We start from the raw sequence: 25,301 nt of genomic DNA on the forward strand, positions 1-25,301 counted from the left end.
ATTTGTGTCTTCTCTATTTTGGGGGGCTATTTAGCTATGGGTTTATCAATTCTTTTGAACCTCTCAAACAGCCAACTGTGGTTTCATTGGCTTTTCTTTAATGATTTCTGCAGCTCACTTTGGACTTAATTTTTCACTATCACTGATCGCAGTATTTCCCTATAGGATGAAGCTGTTCCTGAACACAATTTTTCCCACATTCAAATTTAAAACTCAGTAATGCTAGGGGACACACAGCCAAGAATGCTATTCTGTTCTCATTGCCTCTTTCTCTGTGCTTATCTTTATGAGGACCAGCATGACCTCTGGAATATTCTTTCACTTCTTACCTGCATTTTGCACAAAGGAAGGAAAGCCTCATAACTGGCTCATCAAATTATGATTTTTATTTGGAACATGCAAAGGAGAAATGGCTTTACATTGGCATATATTAATCATCTGGCTCTATTTCATACTGGCTACATAGTACTTACCCAACAATAGGTAAGTATCAGCATATATGATGACCAATACAAATGTTACAGAGTATGGAGAACAGCAGATGCATTTGTGTAGTGTAACTCATGAAATTCTCCTTTAATGGAGGTTGGATGTTTTTGGATCTTGAGAGAATGTAGTAATGAGGGGAGGAAAGGTCATAAAATGCATAGAAATGAAGATGAAACAAGGTGAATGAGGCCCCAGAGGAGAGGGAATTGCAGACAATACCATGGTAGAAGTCAGTGGTCTGCCTTTACTCCAAAGGAATGAAGCAGATCTGGTAAGAAGGTGGCATGGAAGCAAACCCACTGCGAACTGGGGTGGTGTCAAGGTCCTTTGGGTCAACTACAGGTTTTAAGGTAAAGTTTTGTAAAATGGTAGTGAGGAATAAAAACAGCTCCATGTGGGCCAAGCCCTCTCCTACACATGACCGTTTTCCTGAAAAAAAAAAAAAACAGAACAAAACAGAATAGGTACTCCTGGAACACTGTGTTTCTGGCTGTCAAAAATAAATATGCAGCAGTTATTTAGTAACATGCACGCTATCCACCTAACATCTCATCTTAACAGGTATCCTTCCAGAAGATATGTATTGAGTATCAGCATTACACCAAGCACTAAGGATTCTCACACTATAACTGCTCTTTTGAATAGTGAGTCCAAAATGGCTGTGTAGAAAGATCTGAACTCACTTCCTCCCAGACACACCAAATCTAAAGCTATAATGGATCATTTCACTCTGAAAAAGCTCTGAAAATTAGATGAACTGCTCTCCATAAAAAGGATAAAAGGATCATATCAAGATGGGTTTTGGCATACTCTCAACAATGGGGACATAGTAAGAAAAAAATCAGGCAGACAATCACAAAGGTTTAAGAGACAACCAATAGCTGGGGCAAGGTTGAACAAGAAGGCTCATAATCTACACAAGGTCAATCCTTCAAGACAGAGAGGTAGCTATTTGGCCTAATATGTAGAAACACACACAGAATATCAAGCAAAATGAGGAAACAGAGAAGTATGTTCCAAATGGAATAACAAGACAAAACTTCAGGGAACTATCTTAATGATACAGAGATAAGTAATCTACTTGATAAAGAATTAAAAGTATCATTTTTCAGCCTTTTGGCTAACATCAAGTATAGGACCTATTCCTACCAGTTTCATATCTGATACATCATCTATGTGAGGACAATGTATTAAATGGATTTTTGGAGCAGGGAGATGGAATAGGAGCTTGCTCCATCACTCCACACACTGACCTGGTACTGCAGTATCTCCAGGTATGGTGCACTACTAGGGGGAAAGGGAGAATTCAAAGTCATAGTAAAAAATATACTCACCAAACTTATAATGAATTGAGACAGAAAATAAAGTGCCAAACAGAAGTCAGCACCAAAGAATATAATAACTGAATTTAAAAATACACTAGAGGGGTCAATAGCAGACTGGATGCAGTAGAAAATGAATCAGTGAGCTGGAAGTTCAAGCAATGGAACTTATCCAGACAGAGCAGAAAATTATATTAGTAAAAAGTTAAAATAACTTAAGGGACCTCTGAAACAATATCAAGCAGAATAACATTCCCCTTATAGAAGTACAGAAGGAGGAGAGAGAGGAGGGCAGAAACTTTATTTGAAGAAATAATGGTTGAAAACTTCCCTAACCTAGGAAAGGAATCAGACATCCAGGTCCAGGAAACCTGGAGAGTTCCAAATAATATGAATCTAAAGAAAGCCACACAATTCAATTAAAAGTGAAAGAAAGAATCAATAAGCATCAACACAAAAACAAATTGTTAGGGGGAGCCTGGGAAAAAAGATGGCAGAATAGGACAGCAAGACAGAAACCTTCTTCCAAAAACACATAAAACACAAAAATACAGCAAATACAACCTAACCTGAAAAACAACCCAAAGACTGCAGAACTGCCTACCTACATCTGGGAGAGAAAAGAAGACCTCACAGAAACCAAGTAGCAAAGCCGAGATCCAGTGGGATCTAAGCTTTCCCCCCACTACAGCCCACAGGTGGGAGGAAGAGGAGCAGAGTGGCAAGCAGGTAGGAGCCCAGGATTGCTGAACACCTGGCCCTGGAGATCTGCTCTGGGAGCAGAAGCCCACATTACATGGTGCACTGGTGATTAGTGGGGCTGGACAACAAAGACTAGGGGAGGCTGAGATTACAGCCTCTTATGAAGAATAAGCATGCTCTACTGTGCCCCCCCCCTGAGATAAAAGCAAAGCAAGCAGTTTGAAAGACTTCTGAACAGCAAGAGGGGTGCCAGAGGGGTGAGGGTTAGACAGTGCTCTACCCCAGACACTCCATCTCCCTTGCTGGCAATGCAGCCCTGAGGCTCCTCCCTGCACACATGACCAGTTGAGGGCCCACTTGGCTCCAGCAGTGGTGTCAGACTTTGCTGCAGGATAAGCAGAGGGAGACCCTCCTAGTTTTGATGGCCCTGTTTTGCCCACCCTGGGAAGTGCCTGCGGGAGCCCGCCTGGGGAGCTCTTTTCTTTGGGCCTGCCCACATGCAGGCTCCACCACTGCTGCAGGCCAAGTATAGGGCAGCTCTGCCCATAGCAATTCCAGTGGCACAGCACCGAGGCTTCTCCCTGTGCATGTAATCCACTGACAGTCCACTTGGCCTGGCAGTAGTGTTTGACATTGCTGCTGGGCAGGCAGAGGGAAACCCTTGCAGCTTTCTTGCCTAATTTTTGGTCCAGCTGGGGAAGTGCCTGTGAGAGCCAGCCCCTGGGAGCTCCTTCCTCCCCAGGGATACCGGATCCTGTGCCTGGGCAGACACACACACCAGCCAGCCCCACCCCATTAACCCTGCAGCCCCTGCCACTGCTGCAGGCCAGGCAGAGGGTGGCTCTGCCCACAGCAACTCCAGCAGAGAGTGCAGACCACAAAGGTGCAGCCAAAACAAACTGCCAACCTGGAATCAGACCACTACAAGCCAGACAGAAAGGTGACCCCGCCCACTGCATGCCAACAGCTGGGGCTCCCACACTGGAAAGTAAAGTGTCTTCTGGGCACTAGAGGGCACCTCCTTCATAAAGCTATTACTCCATAGGAAGAAACCCAGAAACAAAAATGAGGAGGCAGAGGAATATGTTCCAAACAAAACTACAAGATGAAACACCAGAAAGAGGGCTGAATGAAACTGAAATCACCAATATTCTTGATAGGACTTCAAAGTAAAAGTCGTAAACATGCTCATGTATCTACAGAAAAATATTCAGGAGCTCAGGGAGGACATCAACAAATAGAAGATCTGCAAAAGAGTCACCAGAACTGAAGAATACAGTATCTGAAATGAAACATACAGTGGATGGATTTAATAGCAGACTTTCATGGGTTGAAAAAGTTGTAAATGATATGAAAATTAGGGAACAAGAAAACAATGAAGGAAAAAAAACCAGAAAAAAGGATCTCTAGGAATGAAAGAATAATAAGAGAGCTGTGTGACCAATCTAAATGGAACAATATTAGTGTAACAGGTGGACTAGAAGGGGCAGAGGGAGACAAAGGGATAGAAAGTCTCTTTGAGGAAATAATTGTTGAAAACTTCCCCGAGTTGAGGAAGGAAATAGACACTCAGGTCATAGAAGTGCAGAGTGCCCATAACAAAAGGAACCCTAGGAAGACAACACCAAGACATATAATAATTAAAATGGCAAAGATCAAGGACAAGGACAGACTACTGAAAACAGTCAGAGAAAGAGAAAAGATTACTTATAAAGGAAACTCCATCAGACTATCAGCAGATTTCACAGCAGAAACTTTACAGGCCAGAGGGAGTGACATGATATATTTAATATAATGAAACAGAAGGACCTCCAACCAAGAATACTCTACCTGACAAGATTATCATTTAAATCTGAAACAGGGAATAACAATTTTTAAACAAAAGTTGAAGGAATTCACCACCACTAAGCCAGCCCTATAGGATATGTTAAAGGGACTGCTGTAGATGAAAATGTTCCTGAGGCCAAATAGCTTTCACTGGTGAAAATAAACCCACAGTAAAGGTAGTAGACCAATTAATTACCAAGCAAGTACAAAATTAAATCAACTACTCACAAAATCAGTCAAGGCATACACAAAAAGTATGGAATATGACACCTAATACATAAAGTGTGGAGGAGAAAGAAGAAAAAAATACCACAAATTGTGTTTGAAATAGAGTAATCAGCAATTTAAGATAGACTGTTATAAAGTAAGGAAGTTGTCCTTGAAGCTTTGGTAACCACAAAACTAAACCCTGCAATAGATACACACACACAAAAGAAGGAAGGAAAGTAAGAAAATCTAATCACAACACTAAAGAAATCCATAAAATAACAAGAGAAGACTGTAAGAGGAAAAAAGGAGCAGAGAGGAGATATAAAACAACCATAAGACAATTAATAAAATGGCAATAAGTACATATCTATCAATACTCACCTTAAATGTAAATGGACTGAATGCACCAATCAAAAGACATAAAATGGCAGAATTGATGAAAAAACAAGACCCATCTATATGCTGCCTATAAGAGACTCATTTCAAACCCAAAGACCTACACAGATGTGGGTAAAATTGTAATATTCCCAGAATCTCTCGCCTGGCTTTAGGTCATTTGCATATCAATAGCTGTTTCTAAGGGGTGGAGAGAATTTGTCCGTCTATATATCAATAGGTAATTACAAGGGTGTGCAAGGGTTTATCTGGACTGTAGAGGTTGGGTGGAGCTCTCTTCTGCTGCAGCCTTGTCAAGACAGAGATGAGATGACTGCTTGTAAGAAATAAATGGATTTCTTAACTTTATTTCTCCCTTTGATTGATTGCAGTGAGGTGTTTTGCCACAGGATTTTTTCCCCTGGAGTTACAACAGACTAAAAGTGAAGGGATGGAAAAAGATATTTCATGCAAATAATAGAGAAAAGCAGGAGTGGCAGTACTTATATCAGACAAAATAGATTTCAAAACGAAGAGTGTAATAAGAGACAAAGAAGGACAGTACATAGTGATAAAGGGGTCAGTCCAACAAGAGGATATAACCATTATAAATATGCACCCAATATAGAAGCATCTAAATATGTAAAATAAATACTAACAGAATTAAAGAGGGAAAAGACTGCAACACATTCATTTTAGGAGACATTAACATACCACTCTCATCAACAGACATATCAACCAGACAGAAAATAAGGAAGGAAATAGAGACACTGAAGAATACACTAGATCAGATGGACTTAACAGATATCTACAGAACATCCCACCCAAAAACAGCAGGATACACTTCTTCTCAAGAGTACATGGAATGTTTTCCATAATAGATCACATACTAGGCCACAAAAAGGGCTCAATAAATCCAAAAAGATTGAAATTGTATCAAGCAGCTTCTCAGACCAAAGTGGTATGAAACTAGAAATAAATTACACAAAGGAAACAAAAAAGCCTACTAACATATGGTGGCTAAATGACATCCTTCTAAATAATCAGTGGATCAATGACCAAATTAAAACAAAGGTCAAGCAATATATGGGGATAAAGGAAAACAAAAACTCAACAAGCCAAAACCTGTGGGAAGCAGCAAAGGCAGAAGGAAAGTAGCATAGCAATACAGGTTTACCTCAAAAAAACAGGAACAATCCCAAATAAATAGTCTAAACTCACAATTAAAGCAACTAGAAAAAAAGAACAAATGAAGCCCTAAGTCAGTAGAAGGAGGGACATAATAAAGATCAGAGCAGAAATAAACAAAATAGAGAAGAATAAAACAACAGACATAATCAATGAAAGCAGGAGCTGGTTCTTTGAGAAAAGAAACAAAATAGATAAACCCTTAGCCAGACTTATCAAGAAAAAAAGACAGTGTATACACATAAACAAAATCAAACAAAGAAGGAATAATCACAGTGGACACCACAGAAATACAAAGAATTATTAGAGAATATTATGAAAAAGTATATGCCAATAAATTGGACAACCTAGAAGAAATGAATGACTTTCTAAAAAAATATATCCTTCCATGAGTGGCTCAGGAAGAAACAGAAAATCTGAACAGATCAATTACCAGCAATGAAATCAAATTGGTAATAAAAAACCTACCTAAAAACAAGACTCCCAGTTCAGATGGCTTCATGGCTGAATTTTATCAAACATTTAAAGGAGAGCTAATACCCATCCTTCTTTAAGTATTCCAAGAAGTAGAAGAGGAGGGAATACTTCCAAACTCATTTATGAGGCCAGAATCACTCTAATATCAAAGTCAGACAGAGACACCACCAAAAAAAAAAAAATTATAGACCAGTATCCCTGATGAACATAGATGAAAAAAATCCTCAACAGAATATTAACAAACTGAATTAAAAAATACATGAAAGAGATCATCCATCATGACCAAGCAGGATTTAGTCGAGGGATGCAAGGATAGTACAATATTTGTAAATGAATCAATACCATACATCACATTAAAGAGGACAAAAATCACATGATCATCTCAATAGATGCTGAAAAAACATTTGACAAAATTCAATATCCATTCATGATAAAAACTCTTAACAAAATGAGTATAGAGGGCAAGTACCTCAAAATAATAAAGGCCATATATGACAAACCCACAGCCAACATCATTCTTAATAGTGAAAAGCAGAAATATTTTCCTCTAAAATCAGGAACAAAACAAGGATACCCACCTACACTGCTTTTATTCAACATAGTACTGAAGATCCTAGCCACAGCAATCAGACAATGTAAAGAGATAAAAGGCATCCAAATTAGTAAGGAAGAAATTAAACTGTCACTATTAGCAGGTGACATGATATGATACATAGAAAATCCTAAAGAATCCACTAAAAACTGTTAGAATAATAACTGAATTCAGCAAAGTTGCAGGATACAGAATTAATACACAGAAATCTGTTGCATTTCTATATACTAACAACAAATTAGAGAAATCAGGAAAACAACTCCATTTAAAATTGCATGAAAAAGAATAAAATACTAGGAATAAACCTAACCAAGGAGGCATAAGACCTTTACTCTGAAAGGTCTAAGACAGACACTCATGAGAGAAATTAAGGAAGACACCAACAAATGGAAATCTATCCTGCACTCATGGATAGGAAAAATTAATAGTCAAAATGGCCATCCTGCCCAAAGCAATTACAGATTCAATGCAATCCCTCTCAAAATACCAACAGCATTCTTCAATAAACCAGAACAAATAGTTCTAAAATTCATATGGAACCACAAAAGACCCCAAATAGCCAAAGCAATCCTGAGAAAGAAGAAAAATGCTGGGAAGATTATGCTCCCAGACTTAAAGGTCTACTACAAAGCCACAGTAATCAAAATAATTAGGTACTGGCACAAGAAAAGACCCATAGATCAATGTAATAGAATAGAGAGCCCAGATATAAACCCATACATATATGGTCAATTAATATACAATAAAGGAGCCATGAATATACAATGGGGAAAAGACAGCCTCTTCAACAACTGGTGTTGGCAAAACTGGACAGCTACAGGTAAGAGAATGAAACTAGATTATTGTCTAACTCCATACACAAAAGTAAACTCAAAATGGATCAAAGACCTGAATGTAAGACATGAAACCATAAAACTCTTAGAAGAAAACATAGGCAAAAATCTCTTGAATATAAACACAAGTGACTTTTCCCTGGACACATCTCCTCAAGCAAGGGAAACAAAATAAAAATGAACAAATGGACATCAAACTAAAAAGCTTCTGTACAGCAAAGGACACCATCAGGAGAACAAAAAGGCATCCTACAGTATGGGAGAATATATTCATAAATGACTCATCTGATAAGGGGTTAATATCCAAAATACATAAAGAACTCACAAGCCTCAACACCCAAAAAGCAAATAACCTGATTAAGAATGGGTGGAGGACCTGAACAGACTCTTCTTCAAATAAGATATATGAATGGCCAACAGGCACATGAAAAGATGCTCCACATTGTTACCATCTTTCACCACACAAAGTTAATATTCCTTATGTTGTACATTTCATTCCTGTGACCAATTTGTTTTATAACTGGAAGTTTGTACCTCTTTATCTCCTTCACCTATTTCACCCAACTCAACCCCACTCTTGTGGCAACCACCAGTTTGTTCTTTCCATTTGAGTCCATTTCTGTTTTGTTTGTTTATTTGTTTTATTTTTTAGGATTCCACATATAAGTGAAATCTAGTAGTATTTGTATTTCTCTGGTTTATTTCACTTAGCACATAATACCCTTTAGGTCCATCTATGTTGTTGCAAATGATAAGATTTCATTCCTTTTTATGGCTGAGCAACATTCCATTATACATATGTACCATACCTTCTTTGTCTATTCATCTATCAATGGACATGTAGGTTGCTTTCATCTCTTGACTGTTGTAAATGATGCTGTAATAAACATAAGGGGTGCAAATATCTTTTTGAATTAGTGATTTTGTTTTCTTCAGGTAAATTCCCAGAAATGTAAGTGGAATTAATGGGTTTTATGGTCTTTCTATTTTTAATTTTTTGAGGAACCTCCATACTGCTTTCCACAGTGGCTGTACAAATTTACATTCCCACCAACAGTATAAGAGTGTTCCCTTTTTCTCCATATCATCACCAACACTTGTTATTTCTTGTCCTTTTAATACTTGACATTACAACTGGTGTAACATGATATGTCATGTTGTTTCTATTTGCATTTCGCTGAGGATTAGTTATGTTGAACATGTTTGTTGGTCGTCTGTATGTTGTCTTTGGAAAAAGTGTCTATTCAGGTCCTCTCCCCATTTTTAAATCGGATTATTTAGGTTTTCTAGGTGTTGAGTTGTATGAGTTCTTTATATATCTTGGATATTAACTCCTTATCATATATATCATTTGCAAATCTCTTCCAGCATTCAGTAGGTTTGTTTTTTTGTTTTGTTGATGGCTTTCTTTGCTATGCAGAAACTTTTTAGTTTGATGTATTCCCACTTGTTTATTTTTGCTTGTTTCTCTTACCTGGGTGGAGGGAGGGGGATATATATTCAGGGGGAAAAAATTGCTAATGCTGATGTCAAAGGTTTATTGCCTATGTTTTCTTTTAGGAGTTTTATGGCTTTAGGTCTTATACTTAAGTCTTTAATCCATTCTGAGTTAAGAAAGTTTCATTCTTTTGCATGTAGCTGTATGAGGATGTATCCTGAGGATGTAAAGCCTGGGCATTGAGATTGATGTCCCGATCATGAACAAAGAGCAAATCTACCAATCCCAGAGGGGGTACTATCCCAACTGATTCCAAAAAGGTATCTTGTCCTCTGAATCACTGAAAAAAATAAGTTTTTTATTACCTGCTGAGAAAGGCATGAAGTAGCCACTCTTCTTAAAGTTGCCACTCTTGTCTAGGAAGTGGCCAGGGTCAAACACTTCTGGATTGGGGAATTCTTTGTCATCATGTAGCACAGAAGTCAGAGATGTTAGTATGTTCGTGCCCTGAAAAGAACAGATGACAATAAACTGAATTATAAAGAAGTTATGGAGCCAGAAGAAATGTTCCAAATCATTTAGTCCAATCCTATGATCTACAGATGAGGAATCCTAGATCCAAAAAAAGGGCAGTGGCATTTTTACAGACAGAGCAAGTAATAAAGAAGGGTAAGATTAAGACCTGTGGCAGTGACATTACTCAAGCGGACTCTTAACAGCATTTGTAGGACTGAGCACATGGGTCTTAGGGTGCCAGGTCTTCTGAACCCATCCTGTTTATCAGCACATTTGGACACTAGTTTATGTCCCCACTAGCTGCTTTATTTTACCACTTCAATTTTTATTCATATGTGGATATGGTTTAAAAGTATAAGTTTCTTATCAGAGCTTGAAATGTGCAGATATCTTTTCATAGGGCTTTTGTAAATGGGTATTGATCTAATGCAAAATAACCTCTTTGGTGATACTAACAACAAATATAGTAATAATTATTAGTGTTTATCATAGCCATGTGGATTATCTTAATTAAACAATATGGAGTAGAGAGGGGGCAGAGCCAAGATGGCAGCGTGAGTAGAGCAGGGGAAATCTCCTCCCAAAACCATATGTATTTTTGAAAATACAACAAATACAACTATCCCTAAAAGAGAGACCAGAAGACACAGAACAATAGACAAGCTACATCTACACCTGCAAGAACCCAGCACCTCATGAAGGGGGTAAGATACAAGCCGCAGCCTGGTGGGATCCGAGCGCACCCCTCAACCCAGCTCCCAGCAGGAGGAGAGGAGTCGGAGCAGGGAGGGAGAGGGAGACCAGGACTGCTAAACACCCAGCCCTAGCCATCCACACCACAGCACAGACACACAGTGCATGGGGTGCTGGATACTAGGGAAACAGGACAGTACAGCCTGTGAGTGGGTCCCCATGGCGGTCACCCCTGGGACAAAGAAAAGTGAGTGCTTTTTGAAAGACATAAAGTGACAGGGACCCTACAGCTGGATGGAAACATCCCAAGACACTTAGCCTAGCAGCTGGGAATCCCGGGGAACTCCGGGCGCCCAAACCCCCTGGGCAGCAGCACAGCTCAGACACCCCTCATGGAGATAAACAGCCTCCTGCCCGTTTCCTCTCTGATGCTGCTCCGCCATATCGGAGCAGCAGACCGAGGCTGGCCACACCCATAGCAACCGCGAAGCTTAACTCCACAGCAGCCAGGCAAGAATCAGAGACCCCATCTGCTTGCAGCTGCCCAGCACAAGCTACTAGGGGTCATCATTCTCCCAGGAGAGGAAGGTCACAAACTAGAAAGAAGGGACGTTCTCTCAGCCAACACACACGCCAGCTCCCCACTAATACCTCTATCGCCATGAAAAGGCAGAAGAATTTGATACAGACCAGACTAACCCAGACATCCTCCCCTGAGAAGGAATCCGGGGAGATAGACCTAACCAATCTCCCTAAAAAAGAATCCAAAATAAAGGTCATAACCATGCTGCTGGAGCTGCAGAGAAATATGCAAGAGCTAAGGGAGGATGTCTGGAAGGAGACTACAGAAATGAAACAATCTCTGGAAGGATTTATAAACACAATGGATAAGATGCAAGAGGCCATTGATGGAATGGAAACCAGAGAAAAGGAACACAGAGAAGCTGATGCAGAGAGAGATAAAAGGATCTCCAGGAATTAAACAATATTAAGAGAACGGTGTGACGAATCCAAAAGGAACAATGTCCACATTATAGGGGTACCAGAAGAAGAAGAAGAGAGAAAAAGGGATAGAAAGTATATTTGAAGAAATAATTGCTGAAAACTTCCCCAAACTGGGAGAAGAAATAATCGTTCAGACCACGGAAGTACACAGAACACCCAACAGAAGGGACCCAAGGAGGACAACACCAAGACACATAATAATTAAAATGGCAAAGATCAAGGACAAGGACAGAGTTTTAAAGGCAGCTAGACAGAGGAAAAAGGTCACCTACAAAGGAAAACCCATCAGACTATCATCAGAATTCTCAACAGAAACCTTACAGGCCAGAAGAGAATGGCATGATATATTTAATGCAATGAAACAGAAGGGCCTTGAACCAAGAATACTATATCCAGCACGATTATCATTTAAATATGAAGGAGGGATTAAACAATTTCCAGACAAACAAAAGTTGAGGGAACTTGCCTCCTACAAACCACCTCTACAGGGTATTTTAGAGGGACTGCTCTAGATGGGAGCTCTCCTAAGGCTAAACAGATGTCACCAGAGAAAATAAAATGACAGCAAAGAAAGGAGACCAACCAAATACTAACTAAAGGCAAAAGATAAAATCAACTACTCACAAAAGCAGTTAAGGGAAACACAAAAGAGCACAGAATAAAACAACCAACATATAAAGAATGGAGGAGGAGGAATAAGAAGGGAGAGAAATAAAGAATCTCCAGACAGTGTATATAACAGCTCAATAAGTGAGTTAAGTTAGGAAGTAAGATACTAAGGAAGCTAACCTTGAACCTTGGTAACCACGAATCTAAAGCCTGCAATGGCAATAAGTACATATCTTTCAATAATCACCCTGAATGTAAATGGACAGAATGCACCAATTAAAAGACACAGAGTAATAGAATGGATGAAATAGCAAGACCCATCTATATGCAAGAGACTCACCTCAAACCCAAAGATATGCACAGACTAAAAGTCAAGGGATGGAAAAAGATGTTTCATGCAAACAACAGGGAGAAAAAAGCAGGTGTTGCACTACTAGTATCAGACAAAATAGACTTCAAAACAAAGAAAGTAACAAGAGATAAAGAAAGACATTACATAATGATAAAGGGGTCAGTCCAACAAGAGGATATAACCATTATAAATATATATGCACCCAACACGGGAGCACCAGCATATGTGAAACAAATACTAACAGAACTAAAGGAGGAAATAGAATGCAATGCATTCATTTTAGGAGACTTCAACACACCACTCACTCCAAAGGATAAATCCACCATACAGAAAATAAGTAAGGACACAGAGGCACTGAACAACACACTAGAACAGATGGACCTAATAGACATCTACAGAACTCTACATCCAAAAGCAACAGGATACACATTCTTCTCAAGTGCACATGAACATTCTCCAGAATAGACCACATACTAGCCCACAAAAAGAGCCTCAGTAAATTCCAAAAGATTGAAATCCTACCAACCAACTTTTCAGGCCACAAAGGAATAAAACTAGAACTAAATTGTACAAAGAAAGCAAAAAGGTCCACAAACACATGGAGGCTTAACAACATGCTCCTAAATAATCAATGGATCAACGACCAAATCAAAATAGAGATCCAGCAATATATGGAAACAAACGACAACAACACAAAGCCCCAACTACTGTGGGATACAGCAATAGCAGTCTTGAAGAGAAAGTATATAGTAATCCAAGCATATTTAAAGAAGGAAGATCAATCCCAAATAAATAATCTAATGTCAAAATTATCAAAATTGGAAAAAGAAGAACAAATGAGGCCTAAAGTCAGCAGAAGGAGGGACATAATAAAGATCAGAGAAGAAAAATAAATAAAACTGAGAAGAATAAAACAATAGAAAAAATCAGTGAAACCAAGAGGTGGTTCTTTGAGAAAATAAACAAAATAGATAAGTCTCTAGCCAGACTTATTAAGAGAAAAAGGGAATCTATACACATCAACAGAATGAGAAAAGAGAAAGGAAAATCACAATGGACCCCATAGAAATACAAAGAATTATTAGAGAATACAATGAAAACCTATATGCTAACAAGCTGGAAAGCCTAGAAGAAATGGACAACTTCCTAGAAAAATACAACCTTCCAAGACTGACCAAGGAAGAAACACAAAATCTAAACAAACCAATTACCAGCAAAGAAATTGAAGTGGTAATAAAAAAACTACACAGGAACATAACCCCTGGGCCAGATGGACTTACCTCAGAATTTTATCAGACATACAGAGAAGACATAATACCCATTCTCCTTAAAGCTTTACAAAAAAATAGAAGAGGAGGGAATACTCCCAAACTCATTCTATGAAGCCAACATTTCCCTAATACCAAAACCAGGCAAGACTCCACCAAAAAAGAAAATTACAGGCCAGTATCCCTGATGAACCTAGATGCAAAAACACTCAACAAAGTATTAGCAAACCGAATTCAAAAATACATCAAGAGGATCATACACCATGACCAAGTGGGATTCATCTCAGGTATGCAAGGATGGTACAACATTAAAAAGTCCATCAATATCATCCACCACATCAACAAAAAGAAGGACAAAAACCACATGATCATCTCCATAGCTGATGAAAAAGCATTCGACTAAATTCAACATCCATTCATGATAAAAACTCTCAACAAAATGGGCATAGAGGGCAAGTACCTCAACATAATAAAGGCCATATATGATAAACCCACAGCTAACATCATACTGTACAGCTAGAGGCTAAAAGCTTTTCCTCTGAGATTGCGTACAAGACAGGGATGCCCACTCTCCCCACTGTTATTCAACATAGTACTGGAGGTCCTAGCCACGGCAATCAGACAAAACAAAAAAATACAAGGAATCCAGATTGGAAAAAAAGAAGTCAAACTGTCACTATTTGCAGATGACATGTTATTGTACATAAAAAAACCCTAAACATGCCACTCCAAAACTACTAGAACTAATATTGGAATTCAGCAAAGTTGCAGAATACAAAATTAACACACAGAAATCTGTAGCTTTCCTATACACTAACAATGAACTAATAGAAAGAGAAATCAAGAAAACAATTCCATTCACAATAGCATCAAAAAGAATGAAATACCTAGGAATAAACCTAACCAAGGAAGTGAAAGACCTATACCCTGAAAACTACAAGACACTCTTAAGAGAAATTAAAGAGGTCACTAACAAATGGAAACTCATTCCATGCTCCTGGCTAGGAAGAATTAATATCGTCAAAATGGCCATCCTGCCCAAAGCAATATACAGATTTGATGCAATCCCTATCAAATTACCAACAGCATTCTTCAATGAACTGGAACAAATAGTTAAAAAATTCATACAGAACCGCCAAAGAAATCCTGAGAAGGAATAATAAAGGTATCTCACTCCCCAACTTCAAGCTCTACTACAAAGCCACAGTAATCAAGACAATTTGGTACTGGCACAAGAACAGACCCACAGACCAGTGGAACAGAATAGACTCCAGACATTAACCCAAATATATATGGCCAATTAATATATGATAAAGGAGGCATGGACATATAATTGGGAAACGGCAGTCTCTTCAACAGATGGTGCTGGCAAAACTGGACAGCTACATGTAAGAGAATGAAACTGGAACACTGTCTAACCCCATACACAAAAGTAAATTCGAATGGATCAACGACCTGAATGTATGTCATGAAACCATAAAACTCTTAGAAAAAAACATAGGCAAAAATCTCTTGGACATAAACATGAGCGACTTCTTCATGAACATATCTCCCTGAGCAAGGGAAATAAAAGCAAAAATGAACAAGCTGAAATGCTTCTGTAGAGCAAAGGACACCATCAATAGAACAAAAAGGTGCCCTACAGTTTGGGAGAATATATTCATAAATGACAGATCTGATAAAGGGTTGACATCCAACATATATAAAGAGCTCACACACCTGAACACACAAAAAGCAAATAATCCAATTAAAAAATGGGCGGAGGAGCTGAACAGACAGTTCTCCAAAGAAGAAATTCAGATGGCCAACAGACACATGAAAAGATGCTCCACATTACTAGTCATCAGAGAAATGCAAATTAAAACCACTATGAAATATCACCTCACACCAGTAAGGATTGCCACCATCCAAAAGACAAACAACAACAAATGCTGGTGAGGTTGTGGAGAAAGGGCAACCCTCCCGCAGTGCTGGTGGGAATGTAAATTAGTTCAACATTGTGGAAAGCAGTATGGAGGTTCCTCAAAAAGCTCACAATAGACATACCATTTGACTCAGGAATTCCACTTTTAAGAATTTACCCTAAGAATGCAGCAGCCCAATTTGAAAAAGACAGGTGCACCCCTATGTTTATCACAGCACTATTTACAATAGCAAAGAAATGGAAGCAACCAAAGTGTCCATCAGTAGATGAATGGATAAAGATGTGGTACATATACACAATGGAGTATTATTCAGCCATAAGACGAAAACAAATCCTACCATTTGCAACAACATGGATGGAGTTAGAGGGTATTATGCTCAGTGAAATAAGCCAGGCGGAGAAAGACAAGTATCAAATGATTTCACTCATATGTGAGATAAAAACAAAGAAAAACTGAAGGAACAAATCAGCAGCAGAATCACAGAACCCAAGAAAGGACTAACAGTTACCAAAGGTAAAAGAACTAGGGAGGATGGGTGGGAAGGGAGGGATAAGAGTGGGAAAAAAGAAAGGTGGCATTACGATTAGCATGTATAATATAGGGGTGGGGCGTGGGGAGGGCTGTGCAACACAGAGAAGACAAATTGATTCTACAGCATCTTACTACGCTGATGGACAGTGACCATAATGGGGTGTGTGGGGGGGACTTGGTGAAGGGGGGAGCCTAGTAAACATAATGTTCTTCATGTAATTGTAGATTAATGATAACAAAAGAAAAAAAATATGGGGAAGATTTCATAAAAGATTAATTCTATCTTAGAAACACAGAAAGGATGCTTAGGATAATTAAATCAATTAACACTAAAGCTGTTGGGCAAATGATTGGGAAGGATTATATTCACAAAGTCCTAAAGTGTCATGCCACATATTTTTATTAATTAATGTTCAAAAACAGAATCTTTGCCATGGAGATATATTATGTGACAAACATAGTATATTTATGTATTTATATTCTCCTATAATGGAGTAAATGACATTATGTGCCTCTACCTCTGAGTAAATTTCAGTGGGACATATAAAGTGCCTATATAGTATTTTTACCAAAATTTTAACTGGAACCTAATCTCTAGAAAACAATTACACAAAACTAGCCTGATGAATATTTCATAAAATTAAATTTACTGAAAGAAAACAAACAGAGCAAAGGGAACTGGTAACAGGAGGCTAAAGGGAAAAGATTACCAAATTATATGCTTGTTCCTTGACTGGATACTGAATTGCAAAGAAACAAAAGCTGTAAAGGATACACTGGCAAAATGGGTAAAATTTTAATATAGGCTTTATATTAGATAATGTTACTGCATCAATGACTTTTCATTATTAATGCTATTATTGTGCACACAAAAATCATTGTTCTACTAAAGTATAAAGGTAATTATTCAGTCATAAAAAGAAATTTGCAATTTGTGAGAACATGAATGGATCTAGAGGGCATTATGCTAAGTGAAATAATTTAGATAGATGATGACAAATACTGTACGATTTCACTTATATATAAAATCTAAAAAACAAAAACAAGCAAACAAACAAAACAGAAACAGACTCATAAATGCATAGAACAAACTGGTGGTTGCCACAGGGAACTGGGGTGGGGCAAATAAAGGAAATAGGTTAAGGAGATAAAGAGGTACAAATTTCCTATTATAAAATAAACAAGTCACAGAAATGAAATGTATAGCATAAGGAATATAGGCAATAATATTATAATAACTTTGTATGTGGACAGATGGTAACTATACTTAGGGTGAGCATTTTGCAATGTATGTAACCAGTGCACTATGTTGTATACCTGAAACTAATATATATTGTACACCAACTGTACTTCCACTACATTTTTTAAATTAACAAGTGGATAGATGGATATAAAAGTAGAGATATATAAAAATTCATATATTACATATATATACTTGTTTTTAATGTTTTTAGATTTTAAAAATGTTAATGCAATGTTATGAGAGATTCCATCTCCTAAGTTCATTGTATAAAAGGTCTATAACTCTATTTTAAAAATTACTTCTTTAGAAGACAAATAGTGACTCTATAGCATCTTACTACGCTGATGGACAGTGACTGCAATGGGTGGGGGGAACTTGATAATATGGGTGAATGTTGAAACCGCAATGTTGTTCATGTGAAACCTTCATAAGATTGTATATCAATGATACTTTAATTTTAAAAAATTACTCCTTTGCATATGTTTAAACAAGTAACATATGAAAGTCTTAATATACAAAAAGTCCCACAAAAGCCAATATGTTTTTATCAAATGTTGCTTAAACAATTAGATATTTATAAAGAAATAAAGGAAGCATGACCATTACTCCACAGTGTAAGTAAAAATTCACCTGAATGGGTCAATGATCTAAATACAAGCAAGAAAAGTATAAAATTTAAAAAATAGATAAAGTTAGTATTTGGGACCCTGTGATGGCAAATATTCTTTAGATAGGATATTTTTAAAAAGCATAAAATCAACCTTGCATCATTGTAAGTTGTTCTATTTAGACAGACAGTCTTGGACATTGACAAATAACAAACCATGTGCAAATCCTGCCTACCACCTATTTATGTATAGCCCAGGAACTAAGCATTTTAATTTGAAAAATCAAGGAAGAATAAAATTTTTTGACACATGAAAATTACATCTAAATTCCAGTTTCCACAAAAATTGGGATGTAGCCATTCTCAATTGTTTAATTATGCTTCATGACTGCATCCATGATACCACGGCAGATTTGAATAGTGTAGTCAGACATTCCAGGGCCCACAAAGTCTGAAATATTTAACTCTAGCCCATTACAGGAAAGATAACCAACTCCTGTCTTAGACCATATCTCCACCCAGCTCAATGACTCCAGTCTTTGCAAGAAGAAATAGCTTATCTGATTGGTAAGAAGGAAGAACCAGCCACCCAGTGTTGTATATTTCCATATTGGGATGTCCCCATATTGGGAATGGTTGCTCCCAAATATGTAGTGGATGGGAGAGATGAGCAATCCCATTCTGATTCCTAGTGCATTATTTCCCATTTGCTTAGAAATAATAGGAGAAACAAGCTTAATTATTACACTCAGGCTTTGATATTAAAAAAGAAGAGCCTTCTCCTCATTGTGTCTTTCAGTTAAAAAACAGTGGACTCAGTCCTAATCCTTGTACCAAAGGATTGATACCAGTGATCTGGGATCATTGAGGCAAATCCCATAACCTCTTAGTACAATCATCCATTCTGTCTTCTCCAAATACTGGCATTAGTACTTGCAGCCTTAATCTCATTCTTTTCTAACTCCAACAAAATATAAATTTTAGTTATATTATTTTTTAGTTTTAATAGTAATATGTCCTGGCATTAAGTGGGATAGAATAGCTTGTAGCATGCCAACTTTATAGTCTGAATATATACCAAAATCATGTTAGAACATTGGATATCTACTAAGACAAAAATCTGTCTCAAAATTCCATAGTTGGAAGAAACTCTGAGAGGTAAGGTGACACCTAAAATTAATTTTAGTCTGTGTCTATGTCCAAATTTTAATCAAAACAGGAGACGTTACATCATTCTGATTGCCTAGTAGAGGAAGGATGAACCCTTTCTGGAAGAAGGTAAACATCATCTGGAACTTTGCTTTTTTTCATATATGATAATCAATATTTAACCAAAAATTATTAGATATTTTACAGACACCAACTGTTCTTGGTCACATGAACAGAGCAGAAGGCAGTAAACATAAACCCACATTAAGGAACATTTCTCACTTAGTTTTATGAGGCCAGCATTGGTTTCAGAAATCCAACAAGAAAATTTTGAGGAAGAAAAATCATAGGCCAAAAAACTCATGAATATAAATACAGAAGTCCTGAACAGGGTGTAGCAAATCAAATCCAGCTGCGTGTGTACATCTAATATGTATATTTAGTGGGAAAACTAAAGCCAATATATACAGCTATACCAACAGATGCAGAAATCGATATGAAAAAATTATATATACATTCATGACAAAAAGCACATAAGAGATAAGAGGATAAACTTCCCTCATCTGATAACAGATATGTACCAAAATGTACATAAAACATCTTTCTCAATAGTGAAACATTAAACCTCTACTCTGCGGATCAGAAATTAAATAAGGATGAAACAAAGATATTAACCCAGACAGGAAAATGTATGTAGAAGCTGAAAATTAATCCAGAGACATATTATCATCAATGATTTTAAATTTAGCAAGGTTGTTAAATGTAAGTTCATCAAAATGATAAACTGATTATATATATCAGATAAAAGAAATGAAAAAGGCATTTAAAAAATTTACAACAAGAACAATAATATTAAGCATCTAGGAAAAAACAAAAGATCTGCAACAAGCCAAGGCACTGAAAAAAAGTTACTTAGAAAAATTAAGAAAGCTTCCCCCCCAAATTGGGAGCATATACCATATCCACTAATTGAAAGATTGAACATGTCATGATACCTTTCCAAATTGACCTGAGGTCACACTGATAAAAATCCCAACATTATTTTAGTAAATTGACAAACTGACACTAATAACTATTAGTATTAAACAATATTAAACAACATTAAATCAAACAATATTCAAGAAGTAGAATTTGGAAGACCTACACTGCCAGCCGTCAAAAGCTGTTGTAAAATTTTATAGTCTAAACTGTGAATAACACAAAATCCTTCACACTGCCACACATACAATTTTTTGTTCTTCCTCATCTGTGTTTACAGATTGGACCCATACTACAAAAAGAAGGGCTTTAAGACCACGGAGGTCAGTATAAGAAACAAATCTTACCTTGGGGATGAGGTAGTTTCTAAATTTAACATCACATGTCACTGCATGTGGTAGGTTGAAAGGGAGCAAGTTAAGGTGTCTCTGGACCTCATGTATCACAGCATCCATGTAAGGCATGCGGCTCCTGTCTTGCATGCAGGGGCTTCGGTGACCTCCAATCACATGGTTAATCTCTTCCTGGACTTTAGCTGATAAAAGACAAGATTGGTGGAAAAGGAGAAAAATGCATATACATTTGCATACCAATTCAGGGATATATGAAGCATTATGAAGGTGTCCCAACTTCATTATAATCATTATAAATATCATTTACATGCTTAGAAATACACCTAGACATAGGTAATTGCCATAATATAGACATATAACTCTCCTAAAAGCTAAACTTAAGATACATCTCTACATGTCTATATATTAGCATACATGATAATACAAACAGAAATGGTGAAATATTTCAATGTATAAACAGAACATACTCAAGAAATTATAACCTTTACAGAAAGAAAAACAGAAATCAAGTATTTTATATCAAAATAATATGTGGTTTGAAAAATTAAATTATAATGGATCTATAGTATGGGCTTTTATGTATTTGTGTAATGTGTGTGTGTGTAATTTGCAGTGGTATTCTCTTTGTCCTCCAATTTGACAAATGTTAACACTTTGAACATTCTGGCTGTTTCTTCTGAAATTTATGTTCTATTTCTACATAATGACTGTTTCTATTTCTTAACTAATTTTAGACAAGATCTGATATTCCTGGCATGGGAGGTGAGAATTACATCTCCATCCCCACCTTATATGAAACACAAACATACACACACAATTCCTCCTATTTCATTTCCCTCAGTATATTTAGACCACAATTTTTGGCTGTTAAAATATTCATTTTAACATCATTCCGACTACAAAAACAATGCCTCAGATAAGACAACTATGATTATGTCTCATTTTTGGTACCTTATTGGACTTAACCATGTAGTTCAATTCATACTTTTCTATATGTAGTTTGAGAATTATTTCCAAATACTGAGGTAGATGTTTCAAACTCCTAAAAATAATTTCCCTATTATTAGCAAACCGCTCTTGTTTTTGGTGTCTCCCTTCGCACTCACTTTATCCACCTAATCCATTTTGAAATGGATGTTTCCTAGGCCTGGGGTTCAGCAACCTCCCTAACACTTTCTTCTTCATTCACGCATTCTCCTGATTCCTGCAGCCATGACTTCAGATATCCGGATGAGAAAGGGAAAAAACTGAGGATAAAAGTTTTGTCAAATAGACAGGTCTGAATAAACCCTAATTTAATTAGTACACAATTAGATAGTTGCTTTTGAGACTTTTGATGCTGTCCTGAATCTTAATCTTTTATGTATGACCTGATCTATCTACCTGAAAGTTTTTATGACTTTCTCTTTAATCCTGGTATTCTGAAGTTTCATGACCATGTGACGTGGTGGTGGATGTTTTTATTTCACTCATTCTGCTGGACACTTGGGAAGAATTCTCTATCTACATGGCAAAATATGGAGGTCTTTTCTCTAGGGCTGTTCATTCTCTGAAGGATCTGTCTGGTTGATTTCATGAAGCAGGATGGACAAAGGAGCTGAGTGTCAGAAATCGGTAAGTGGACTCTTACCTGACCTTTCTTTTCATCCCTACACCTCATTATTTCCCAGTCTCTGCCCAGTGTTCCTAAGTGTATGGCCTCTTAAGTTCAGTTTCTCTAAAGAGTAAAACACCCTCATCCTACTGGGGGAAAAAAAACAGTTCACTAACCAAAGGAGCTGCTGAAGGGACACGGGCAGGGAAAGCTACCTTGTTCAGTCTACTCCCTCCACCTTCTCTGACACCGGGTACTTCCAAGTACTGAACCTTACAGCAATATAGGGACACAAATGACTTTTCCTCATTATAATTTCCTCTTCTGACATAGGTTACAACTGCACTGTCTCCACGGAGTTCATTATCACATCTCAATATGCTCTCTATATTTCAGAAATTTGTTGAAGGTTTGTTGGCTGTTTCTGACCTCCTCTTGTCCAACTTTAAAAGACTCTCATTTGTAATAGGTTATGGTGATTTCAGTGTAATCCTGACACAGCACAAGATAGTAACCATACTAGTGGGGGTGAGGATTTAATAATATGGGTAACTGTTGAATACTGTGTTGCATACTTGAAACCAATATAAGATTGTATATAAATAATACTTCAGTTTTAAAAAAAAGGATGTATATTTCTAAACTGCTATGCATAACTGTAACTCTTAAAAGGTAAATTTCTAACATAAAGTTCCTTGTAAAAGATAAAATCATTAACCCTCCCAAAATTCTTATTTTGGCAAAACACCACTGGAAATAGACTTCTGGAATAATAAAAATTCTTTTTCACACTCATCTTAAGCCTGAATAGTACATATTTCTTGTGAATCTATAATTTTAGAATACTTCCCAGACCATGGAAATTATCTGAGGCAACCTCACTAACTTTCCAGGATTTCCATGTAGGCTTCAATAATGAGAGTTTCCATTTTCCTATCTTGGCTTTAGAATACTACATTTTCAGAATGAGGAGAGATCTCTGAAAGAACCTGTTCAAAGTGACCTTCGTAATATAACCAATACGCAGTTCTAGCCATATTCCTGCCGGCTGTGCCTGCCACAAAGAACCTCCCATGAAATGCAGACACTACTTTATTACTTGTCTTCCTGTCCACAGTGTCTTCACTTCTCTAAATCATCCCCCTATATTATATAAATATGTCCTGTTATTATCCCTTCAATTAAATTTGGAAAAATCAAACTATCTGGATAGATATTTAAATAATGAAGCTTCTCCAAGAGAAACAAGATGGAATGCACTTGCAGTGTCTTTCCAACATCTTTTCTGAAATTCACCCTGCCTGTCATGTTTGTCATACCTGTGATCTCTGGGTGCTTCAGCAGGAGAAGGAGAGCATATCTTAGGGTAGTGCTCGTCGTCTCTGTGCCAGCTCCAAATAAATCAACTACAGTATTTGTTAGGTTTTCTAAAGAAAAGTGGTGATTGTGCTTTTCCTAGAAATGATTTGAAGAAATTATTTGACAAATTAATTTTCCAGAATTACAGTTAATCCAAGCAAGTTCACAGTCCTGCCCCACTGGGAAGTCTGGCTACAGATGCCCAGCAGCTGTAGAGCATATTCTATAGCCCTGCCCAACTGCTATCAACTGCTAAGCATAACCTCCAAAATGTATGTATCAAAACAGAATGTTGTATACTTTAATTATATACAATTTTGTATGTCAATTATAATACAATAAAGCTTGAGGGAAATTTATTTTTAAATAGTACTGGAAGAACTAGCCAGAATAATAAAGGCAAGAAAAATTAATAAAGCTACCTAATTTGGATAGAAAAAAGTAAACCTGTGTCTATTTGCAGATAACACTATTCCATATACAGAAAATTCCATAGACTCCACAAGAAGCTTACTAGAGATAATAAGTGAATTTAACACAATTGCAGGACATAAGACCAGTGTAAAAATCACTATGTCTCTACATCAGCAATGAACATTATATTAAGGAAACAGTCTCCTTAACAATAGCATCCAAAAGGATAAATATCTAGTCATCTAACAGAAGGTGAAAGGCTTCACACTGAAAACTAAAAGCCTTTGCTAAGAGAAATAATGAATACTTAAATAAATGGAAAACCATCCCCTATGCAAGTATTTGAAGATTTAATATTGTTAAGAACCTCCCATGAAATGCAGACACTACTTTATTACTTGTCTTCCTGTCCACAGTGTCTTCACTTCTCTAAATCATCCCCCTATATTATATAAATATGTCCTGTTATTATCCCTTCAATTAAATTTGGAAAAATCAATTTTCCAAAAAAAATTTGGAAAAATGACAGTACTCCCTGAAGCAATCTAAAGACATAACACAATCCCAATCAAAATCCCAAAGGTCTTTTTCCAGTAAAGGAAAAGCTGATCTTCAATCTTCATATGCAACTACAGGAGGAGGACTTGACTTCCCAGTATGGAAACTTACTACAAAGCTACCATAATCAAAACAGATTGTACTTGCAAAAAGATAGACAACAAGGCCAACAGAACAGAAATCCATTTATAAACCAAAACATCTATGGCCAATTTATTTTCAACAAGTGTGCTAAATAACTTTCAATCTAAAAGAAGTGTCCTTCAATAAATGGTTCTAGAACAACTTGGTAACCACAGAGAAATGAATGAAGTTGGAACCTTGCCTCACTTCCTATACAAAATATAACTCAAAGTAGATGAAAAGTTTAACGATGAGAGCTAAACCTATAAAATTATAAAAAAAGGTTTGCAGAGTGATGGAAAAGTTTTAGAATTACAGAGAGCTGATATTTGCACAACATTGTGAGTGCACTAACTACCACTAAACTAAACTTTAAAATGCTTAATTGTATGGTGTGAGAAGAAAACAGGTAAATCTTCATAAACTCAGAGTTGGCAATAGATTCTTAGATTTGACACCCACTAACAACAATAACAAAAAAAGATAAATTAGACTTCATCAAAATAAATGTTTGTGCCTCAAAGGACATGATCAAGGATATGAATTGACAACCTACAGAATAGGAGAAAAT

At 37.0% G+C, this 25,301-nt stretch overlaps 1 protein-coding gene and 1 non-coding gene across 3 annotated transcripts in view; one reads left to right on the forward strand and one right to left on the reverse strand.

The window, feature by feature from the left end:
- Positions 1–362: 362 nt before the first annotated feature.
- The window catches only part of LOC108409895 (cytochrome P450 2C9-like), a 47,484-nt gene continuing 22,545 nt past the window's right edge, over positions 363–25,301 (reverse strand). The window contains exons 6-9 of one of the 2 annotated variants that reach the window (XM_017680687.3): positions 23,596–23,731; positions 20,677–20,864; positions 9,819–9,960; positions 363–918 (exon numbers count right to left, since the gene is read on the reverse strand). In XM_017680687.3, coding sequence (XP_017536176.3) covers positions 734–918; positions 9,819–9,960; positions 20,677–20,864; positions 23,596–23,731 — 651 coding nt within the window. In that variant the 3' untranslated portion in view covers positions 363–733. Of the gene's footprint in view, positions 919–8,851; positions 8,893–9,818; positions 9,961–20,676; positions 20,865–23,595; positions 23,732–25,301 lie in introns of those variants that run through there. The other variant, XM_073240654.1, reaches the window with a different exon arrangement.
- On the forward strand, positions 1,590–1,779 carry LOC118971920 (U2 spliceosomal RNA). Its single transcript, XR_005060669.1, has one exon. It is a non-coding gene; the product is annotated as a U2 spliceosomal RNA (small nuclear RNA).

Source organism: Manis javanica, chromosome 7 (assembly GCF_040802235.1).
Source record: "Manis javanica isolate MJ-LG chromosome 7, MJ_LKY, whole genome shotgun sequence".
NCBI classification, from domain to species: Eukaryota; Metazoa; Chordata; class Mammalia; order Pholidota; family Manidae; genus Manis; species Manis javanica.